Source organism: Bos taurus, chromosome 9 (assembly GCF_002263795.3).
Source record: "Bos taurus isolate L1 Dominette 01449 registration number 42190680 breed Hereford chromosome 9, ARS-UCD2.0, whole genome shotgun sequence".
Lineage (NCBI taxonomy): Eukaryota > Metazoa > Chordata > Mammalia > Artiodactyla > Bovidae > Bos > Bos taurus.
Genome location: NC_037336.1, coordinates 75,072,536 through 75,081,613, shown reverse-complemented (window position 1 = coordinate 75,081,613; position 9,078 = coordinate 75,072,536). Strand labels below are relative to the sequence as shown.

The 9,078-nt window shown below is 42.5% G+C and overlaps 1 protein-coding gene across 4 annotated transcripts in view; it reads left to right on the top strand.

Annotated features, from left to right (window-relative positions):
* Positions 1-323: 323 nt before the first annotated feature.
* Positions 324-9,078, top strand: part of IL22RA2 (interleukin 22 receptor subunit alpha 2) — a 32,575-nt gene continuing 23,820 nt past the window's right edge. For all 4 annotated transcript variants that reach the window (XR_009495861.1, XR_009495859.1, XR_009495860.1 and 1 more), the window contains exon 1: positions 324-7,834. Coding sequence is in view for 1 of the 4 variants with exons in the window: in XM_010808623.4 (XP_010806925.1) it covers positions 7,774-7,834 (61 nt within the window). In the remaining 3 variants the exon portion in view is untranslated. The remainder of the gene's footprint in view (positions 7,835-9,078) is intronic.

The following is a 9,078-nucleotide window of genomic DNA, read 5'->3' as shown; positions in this document are numbered from 1 at the left end:
CTCCCTGCCTCACCCAACTCAGGCCTCTGTTCACCTCCACTGGCAACAGCACCTTGCTGAAAAGCTCTCCCCCTGCCCCCTGCTTCGTCTTTCTTGAGGGCACCGATCCTTGCCTGAGAAAGCAGTCATGTGTCTGCCTCAACATGTAGATGCTAGTATGTCAGCTCTCTGAGAGGAAGAACTTTTCTAATCCCTTGTAATATTTCCAGACTTTAGGACAGTGCCTGGCAAATGTTACTGAACACAGCAAGTGTTCAGTAAATACTTGTTGAGGAAATGAATTGTCTATACAGTCACTTCTATTTGGCTTACGATTATGTCCATGTCAGTTTTACTCCTTTTGCAGCGAAGTGTGTGTGTGTAGAGAGAAGTGTCCTGTTTTTGTGCTTCCAGAAAAATCTGAAAAAACCACAAATTCTTGCAAGCAAGAACTGAAGTAAAATCTGGAATAAAGGTGTGGGAGTAAAGTCAGATGATAAGCTAGACATGTTACAAAAAAACTTCTAATTTTTTTATAATTTTATTTATTTTTGGCTGTGCTGCATCTTTTCTGCTGTACTCGGGTTTATCTGGTTGAGGCGAGCAGGGGCTACTCTTTATTGCAGTGCTTCTCATTGCTGTGGCTTCTCTTGTGGAGCTTGGGCTCTAGGCATGCAGGCCTCAGTATTTGTGGCATAGAGGCACAGTAGTTGCAGCACTCGAGCTCTAGAGCTTGGGCTCGATAGTTGTGGTGCATCAGCTTTGTTACTCCATAGCAAGTGGGATCTTCCCAGACCAGGGATCGAACCCATGTACCCTGCATTAGCAGTCGGATTCTTATCCACTGCACCACCAGGGAAGCCTCTTTTATATTTTTTAAGAGTACCAATTTCCATGTTTTGTAACAGGGAATCAAACTCAGTGAACTGATTTTACCTCAACAATTACACCTGTGTTGTGTCTATAGAACTGTTCTTTTCCATCATTCCCAGTGTCTTGCAGGGTTACATGGAACAAGATATGACTCACTCTCTAGATCTGTAGGGATCCTTTGTTTCACACAGCAGGAATCCCCCTTGACTCCTGCCTGAATGTTTGGAAAACTGCAACAGTTCTCTGGACTCCCCCAGCCTGCAGGAAGGACTGATATTTATCAAGTCTGCTCTAAGCAGATGTCTGGCAAATTTCTTATTGATCCCAAGTGACCTAATGTGGAAAGTATTCTATGTTTCTTCCAAGTAAAGAAACTGGGGCACAGGGAAGTTGCTAAAAGTTGTTAGGTAAACTAGAAATCACAAAGGTGTATCGTGGGAACACAGCACAGTAGGCACTCAGAAGCCAATAAAACCTGGAGGACAGCAGGCCTGGGACCAGTGCAGCTGGGAGTGGGGTGGGTTGCAGGTCAGAGGTGAAGGGGTCAGCCAAGTCCTGGAATGTGGAAGCCAGCAGCCCAGCATGACCCTGGGCAGGAACCTCTGCGGGAGCCTCTTAGGCTGAGGAAAGGACAGGATGGGGGAAGGCAGGTCACCTCTGCAGTATGATGTGGGACCCTGACTTTGGAGAGTTTACGAAGCCTAAAAGTCTAGAGACTCCAGAAATCAAAAATTAGTGCTCTGGGTTTTCTGGGCATTTGGTGGAGGGGGATAAAAAATGGCATCCTCCAGGCCTTTGAGCACCTGACTGGGGACTACGCTGGTGAATGAAGCTCAGAGATACTCATGTTGAGAGACTCAAACTCAACTGTCACTTGTCTCCAAAGTCCAGGATTTTTCTGTTGTGGTCTGATATCTCTAGCTTCCTATTATTCAAAACCAAAGGGCTAGGGGGGACCCTAAACCTTCCACTTGTCTTTGAATATGTGTTATTCTTTGACAACTGGCACCTACCCCCAGAAACAGCCTTCGATGAAGCTGGGAATATACTGGCATAAGTTACTTACGGCAGTTACTCACAATGCTATCATAAAATAGTACATGAAGTCATTATTTTAAAATGGGAAAGTTCCTTTGCTTACTCTGAGGTTCGTGAGGATTTTTAAATTTTGTTAAGAAGCTCAGTGTCCTTGTTGGATTGTCTGGCCATGTTTTATCTTTGTTCGTGAATAATAAATTAATACTGATCTGTTTCTCTGCTCTTCAACTCCTCCCAGAAAGCAAAGCAATAATAAAGGGGGTTTCCAAGTTGCAAGTGGTTGCCAAAATCAGCATCTTTTTCTTCCCTGGGAATCACGAAAAAGCAGCAATGAGAATTGAAATCAAAAACTTTTCCCACTTGGAAAGTTTGTTTTTAATTCTCTTTAAAAACGCTTGGATCAGAACAAGTAATCCAAGTTACAGAATTGTTAATAATAGAGGGGAAAAAAATCACATTTCAGAAACAAAGGGAGAGCCTGCGAGATACAGTCCAGAACAAATTCCTAGTGTAAATATTTGTATTGGTATCAAATAAAGAACAAAGCAAATGCAATAAACATATGACACAGAGAATTTTTCTTTAAAAGAATAAATTATATAGAAGAAAAGAACTTTAAAAGGTAAAAGAGGAGAAATGAATGAGACATGAAATTTTCAAAAAGCAGAATATATATATCACAAAGTCTGCTTCCTTGAAAAGTGGAAAAGATAAATAACTAGCTTACCTAACTAAAAATAACAAAACAAGGGAGAAAATATCACTACTCAGAATAGGAAATTATAAAAGGGAAGCTGCAGAAACAGGCAAAATTGCATGCACCATAAGGGAATAATTGGCTCAACTCTCTGCAAATACATTTAAAAGCATGAATGAAGTAGAGACTGACTGTTCTAAAGAAATACAATTTGTAGAAACTAAACCTAGGAGACATAGAAAATCTAAACAGACTAATGATTATGCAAGAATTATAATAAAATTGGCAAAGAAATGCTACCCCCAAGTTCCCCGACGTCCCACCCAGGAAAGCACCCAGATGATTTCTCAGGGAAATCTCTCCAACCTTCAAGAAGCAAATAGTTCTCAGGTCACATAGATTAATCTGTCCAGCTTCATGGCCACATAACACGGTGAAGGTCATTGTTTCTTCTGTGTGTCTGACTGAACTACAGTGACCCCAGGCAGAGAATCTCAGCCCTCTCCCACCAGGACTCCAAAACTCAGACCGCAAAAGCAAAGTGTTAATTACTCAGTCGTGTCTGACTCTTTGCAACCCCATGGACTGTAGTCCACCAGGCTTCTCTGTCCACGGGATTTTTTCAGGCAAGATTACTGGAGTAGGTTGCCATTCCCTTCTCCAGGGGAACTTCCCCACCCAGGGATCGAATCCAGGTCTCCTGCATTGCAGGCAGATTCTTTATTGTCTGAGCCACCAGGGAAGCCCCCCAAACAGAGAAGCATCTTATTCCTTTAACTTCAGTCTTGCAAATTCATGAAAACTGCTATATCACTTCCTTTCACTGATTCACTAGATATATATTCTGTGTTTACTCTATGTCAGGCATCCTTCCCAATGGAAGCAGCAATTAAAACATACAATGTTCCTGACCTCATGGAGTCTGTATTCTAGTGGAGGAGACAGACAGCAAGAATAACATAACACGGTGCATTAAATGAAAGTGTGATGGAGAAAAATGAAGCAGATGAAGTGCTGCCATGGTGGGTGGTCACAGAGGGATTCACTGATAAGATAATATCCAAGTTAAAATATGAGGGAGGTGAGTGAGTGAGCCTGGACATCTCAGAAAGAGCATTCAGGCAGAAGGGACAGCTAATAAAAATAAGTCCTAGTAGAGGATGTGCCTGACGTATTTGACAAACAGCAGAAAAGGCCACCAGGGCCGGAGGGCTTGGGGTTAGGAGGAGAGTTATAGCAGATGAATTTAGAATCTAGCAAGGCCAGATTATACAGAGCTTCAGAGGTGACCATCAAAATTTTTATTTTTATTCTGAGAGGCATGGGAAGACATGGGAGGATTCTGAGCAATGGCTCTGATCTGACATTTGAGAGAAACAATCTGCCTGATGCAGAGGACAGAGACAGAGGCAGAGAGAATGGCAAGGAGACAGTCAGCCTCAACCCGGGAAGGAGATGATGGCGGCAGAGACCTACGTGGTTGCAATCACGGGGGTGACCTGGCTATGCCAAAAATCCTTTCAGAGTTGCAACAAGGTACAGGCATATGCTAGTGCTTAAGTATCATGACTGATGACACCCAATAGAGTTTTTGAGGTCAGTGGAAGACCTCAGTCAAGAACAATCGAAGCAAAATCAGTAGCATCTTTTATCCAAACAATATGAGAGAAGAGCAGAAAAAGTTATCTTAATAAAGCCCTAAATCCAATGAATGGAGATTGAGAATAATCTATTAGTGTACAAAGTCCAAAAATAAAATTAAACTTGATCAAATTGGTCATTGTGCTTATTGCCTGTATTTGAACAATGCAGCTCCTTTTTTTCTGAGTTTAAGCCCATAAACTATTTTAAAACTCATGCCAGCTATTTCCAGAATGCAGAAGTACTTAAAGGTCATGGTTATTACTCAGCAGAGTTATTGAGGGTCCAGCGGGTAAGAAAGAACAAATAGTTTCCCAGTTAAGGGTATTAGAGGCATGTGGTTCTCTGTAGGCTGAGAAGAGTGGTGTTCGAGATATAATTCATGATTGAAGTTTGAAAGATGTCCTGCTGCTTACCAAGTCATAGAATGAGGGAAAGGGCATGAAGCAGAAACCCAATCCATCTGACCCCCTTGGATAAACCCACTGAAATAGTGCAGAACATCAGTTTTTAAACACCTTTCTGAAGATAATAAGAAACATATAGCCCTTCATTACCAAGACGCACTGAAGACAATGACACGGGCTCCCTGTGGACTGACTCTGCTGGTATGTTCAGTACCACATGCCTAGTCGGGTGCCTGGCACACAGCACATGCTCAGTAAAGATTTGTTTGAGTGAATAAACAAAGGAATAAATAGCTGAATCTTCTTTGACATCATTCAATCCCTTTATGGAATCAACATTACAAGAAAAAAGCAACTTCCGATTTTTATAACCCTCAGACCCTGAGGGCAGGCAGACCTGGCTTCACTGCCCACTGTGTTACTGCATGCTATCAAGCCTGGTCAGCTTCTCTTGCCTCTCAGCAACTGTTTCCTCATCTGCAAAATCAGGATAATAATACCAAACTCCTGGGCTTGTTGTGAGGATTAACTAAAGTAATGTTCAAAAAGGATACAACATACTGCCTCATAGTTATTAGATACTATTATCATCACTAAAATGGCATTAAAATCACTATAAGAAATTTCACAGAGATGACATCTTGTAGATAAACGTAAAATTTTTTTCTTTTGTTACAAATTATTTCAAACATACACAAAAGTACAGAGTATAATGAACTGCCTTGTACCCAGAACCCAGTTTCAATAGTTATCAGTTCATTGCTGGTCACCCCCCTTCCCCAACCGCTTGGATTATTTTGAAGCAAATCCCAGACATTATGTCATGTCATCTGTGATACTTCAATGTGTATTTCTAAAATAATAACTAAAATCCCATATCATTCCTAAAAATAATGAATAAAGATTCCTTAATTTGATGAATTTTTGGTCAGCTGGAAGCCACAGGAGAAAAGAGAATCAGGTCTGTCCAAGGCAGGGCTTTAGGCAAGTTCTCTCCAGATCCAACACGGTAGAGGCATCCATGGTCACTGTCGAGGTGGTCTCTTCCTGCTAAGGGGCTGGTGGCTGGGAGTGGGGGATTTGGGAGGGGAAGGAACAAGTTTGCAGTCAGCATTTCATGCCTGAAGCCGAATAAAGCAGGGGTCTCCCATTGTCTGTAAGTTTCTTACTTCCCAAAGCAGATCTCATTTGATTTGAAATAATTCTATACAAATTCCTCTGCTTTCCAATTGGTGGTATTTTAATTGTATCTTTTCATTAACTTGAGGCATGGTTGGCAGTGTCGGCTCTTATGCAGACTGTGATCTGAGACAATCAGACAGCTCATCTAAGGGTGACAAGATGAGTTCCGTTTCTGAAATTTAACAAAGCACAGACATTCACACATATTTGAGCAAATTTGGTTCTTAGTATATTCTCTGCTCTCCTCCAACCTTCTCCCCCCACCCCATTTTCCCCTTATTTGTTCCTACAAAAAGTCGTTACAGTGGAAAACCCAATTTCCTTCTCTGCTTCTCTACTTATTAAACCTTGAATTCATTTCTTTTTTTTTCTTAACTGGAAGTTGGAGCAATTTGGTTGCTCTAAAACATGAATTATTGGCATTAAAGATATTGAACATCAATGGTTCAAACCTAAATCACTATTCCCCACTTGAAACCAAGGTGAATAAAAAGTCTAGCGTTCAGTGGTGAATTATGAGCAAGGAAATGAAGGATGATGCTGAAAACGCTAAGGGACAAAGATCCCTCAGAAAGTATTCATACAAAGGGTACCTGAGATAGGCTGCTGTTTCTTCTTTGAAAGCCTAAGTCAACTTAGAAGCAGTGGAAACTTCACCTGGAGGAGGTAAGGAGTTTGGATTCAGAAGTCTGACCCTGCCAGAAAGTGCTGGAAAACCCAGCATTGTCTCCACAAAGCCCCCCATCCTGCTTAGGAACTGTGCCTACTTCCCCCATTAAAACTCATCTTCAGGTAAGTAGGGACAATGTCTATGTTATTTGCTGCTTCATCCTTGATGCTGAGAACAATGCCTATCTCATGGTAGGGCAGAAACTATGTTATTGAGTCAAGTATTTACTTACTTATTACTTAAATAATTATTAATTAATGGATACTGCTCAGCAGCCATCACTATTGCCGACTAAAGGGGTTATTCCACCAAGAGCTTGAAAGTTCAACTACCCCAAAGGAAAAAGAAACCAGCATGTATTTCTTCTTTTACCCCAAAAGCCTCTTTAAAAGAAAATCTTTGAGTTTCTTGTGCTTTAATGTATAATCTTAGTGTTGCTAAAAACATGTAATAAAAAAAAAAGTTTGGTAAGAAAACTGATGTAGTGAATCATGGGCAAAGAACAGATGACCTAGTTTGATTAGATTTCCAAGAAGATATGATGAAGATTTAACGTAGTTCAAAATGATTGTCCTTGGTCTTCCTCCTTTTAAGGATTTACTTGGTTTGTTGGGCTCAAAATCTTTATCAGCTAGATTGCTGGAAATGGAGAGTGCAGATGGAAAAGGAAGAGGCAAGAGCTGCATGGGGCCCAGGGCGCTATGGACTGGGACGGCCGCAGAGGGTGGGAGAGAGCCCTGCAGAGAGGCCAGGCGGGTGGAGGGGATGAGGTCTACACCGAGGAGGTTACTCGAGGAGCTCCCATGAAGGGAGGAAAAGGAAAAATTAGCCAGAGACCCCACCTGCTTGAACCACTGCCAGGGACCCTGATTACTGCAACTGCCAAGCCCGTTACTCAGAGTCACTGGCAGCCCCTCTGCCCCCTCTGCCAGATGCCATTTAGGCCTCCTCCGCTCACCTGCCAGAACCTGGCATAATTCCTCACCCTGCCTGCCCCCCGGCCCACCAACCCTCAGTGTTCTGCCTTTTCTCAGCTAGCAAAGCTCCCAAGAAAAACAAGCTTCCACATTAAAGTGACTTAACTGACAATATTTTTGAAATGATTCTTAATACTTAGTCCTCTCAAGTGATAATACACGAACAGGATGAAATTGTATTTACTTCAAGAAGCATGGTTAAAACCAAAAGGGGATCTTCGAGCGAGAGGATTCTGGTTTCCTCTCTTGTCCAGCGCTGTCGTCTCATAAAGGTGAACTCTGGCCACCCGACCAGTCACACTCGCAACCATGACGCCGAAATGTTGCTTTCTAGGCTTCCTCCTCAGTGTCCTCCTGCCTGGTGTGGTAGGTAAGTGCTTCCTTTCTTCTTAATTTCTCACAGTGTTGTCATCAGAGTCTGCTCCAGGGGACCATTAGACATAGCAGTGGCGCTTTTCTGGGCTTTGGAAAAATTTCAGCTCTCTCCTGTCACATATTGGTCAGAACAGACATGGGGTCAGTTTCTCAGTGTGTTGTTGCTCCAGTCGTGTCTGACTCTTTGTGACCCTATGGACTGTAGCCCCCCAGGCTCCTCTGTCCATGGGGATTCTCCAAGCAAGAATATTGGAGTGGGTTGCCATGCCCTCCTCCAGGGGATCTTCCTGACCCAGGGAGCAAACCCATGTCTCTTGCGTCTCCTGCGTTGGCAGGCAGGTTCTTTGCCACTGGCACCTCCTGGGAAGCCCAGTTTCCCTCTATAGCCTGGATAAATACATGCAGACTTCATGAGTAGCTACTAAAGAGGAGGCACTCTAGGGTCCAAAAAACTCCACAGGACAAATACACACCCTTCTGGGTCTCCTTAGCATTTCTTTCAACTTCAAGGGACAAGCAGAGCTCCTAAACCAGACTGCCTGAATCTGGATTTCAACTCTGTCTCTTTATTATCTAGAAAAACTGGGCTGATTGGCTTAAACCTCCTCTGCCCCGATTACTCCATCTGTAGAATGGGGATTGTAGGTCACTGTAAGGATTAAATGAGTTAATAATATATGCCAAGTGTTTAGCACCGTGCCTAGCATAGAATAGATCATAAACAACATGTGAGAATTTGCTGTTGGCATTCATGGAGAATTCTTCAAGAGCAGAGAGCATCTTGTCACCCCAGCTTACCTCTGAGCAAAACCATGAGGGCCCCCAGTTAACAGATGTGTACCTTCCAGTGTAAGTGGCTCAAGTAACTTTCCCAGCATTCTACACTTGCCCAGTGACTGATAATTTAAACACAACAAGCCTCCATTTCCCAGAAATGTGTGGATTTGGGAAGACTATGCCTTTGGTCTTTGGTCATACCAAGGATTCAATTAAAAGAATATGACAGGAATTCAAGTGCCACCAAAATGACCTTGGTGCTGCATCTTACCAACCCTAGGCAAATCACACAACTTCTTTAGACCTTGGTTTTCCCATCTGTAAAACGTCCTAATGAAAGTACCTACCTTATTAGGTGGTTGTAAGAATGAAAAAAGAGATGAAGTTTTGAGCACAGTGCCTGATAGATGTTTAATGTTCAAAATATGTTTTATGAATACCAGCCAGGAAGAGGAGGAAGAG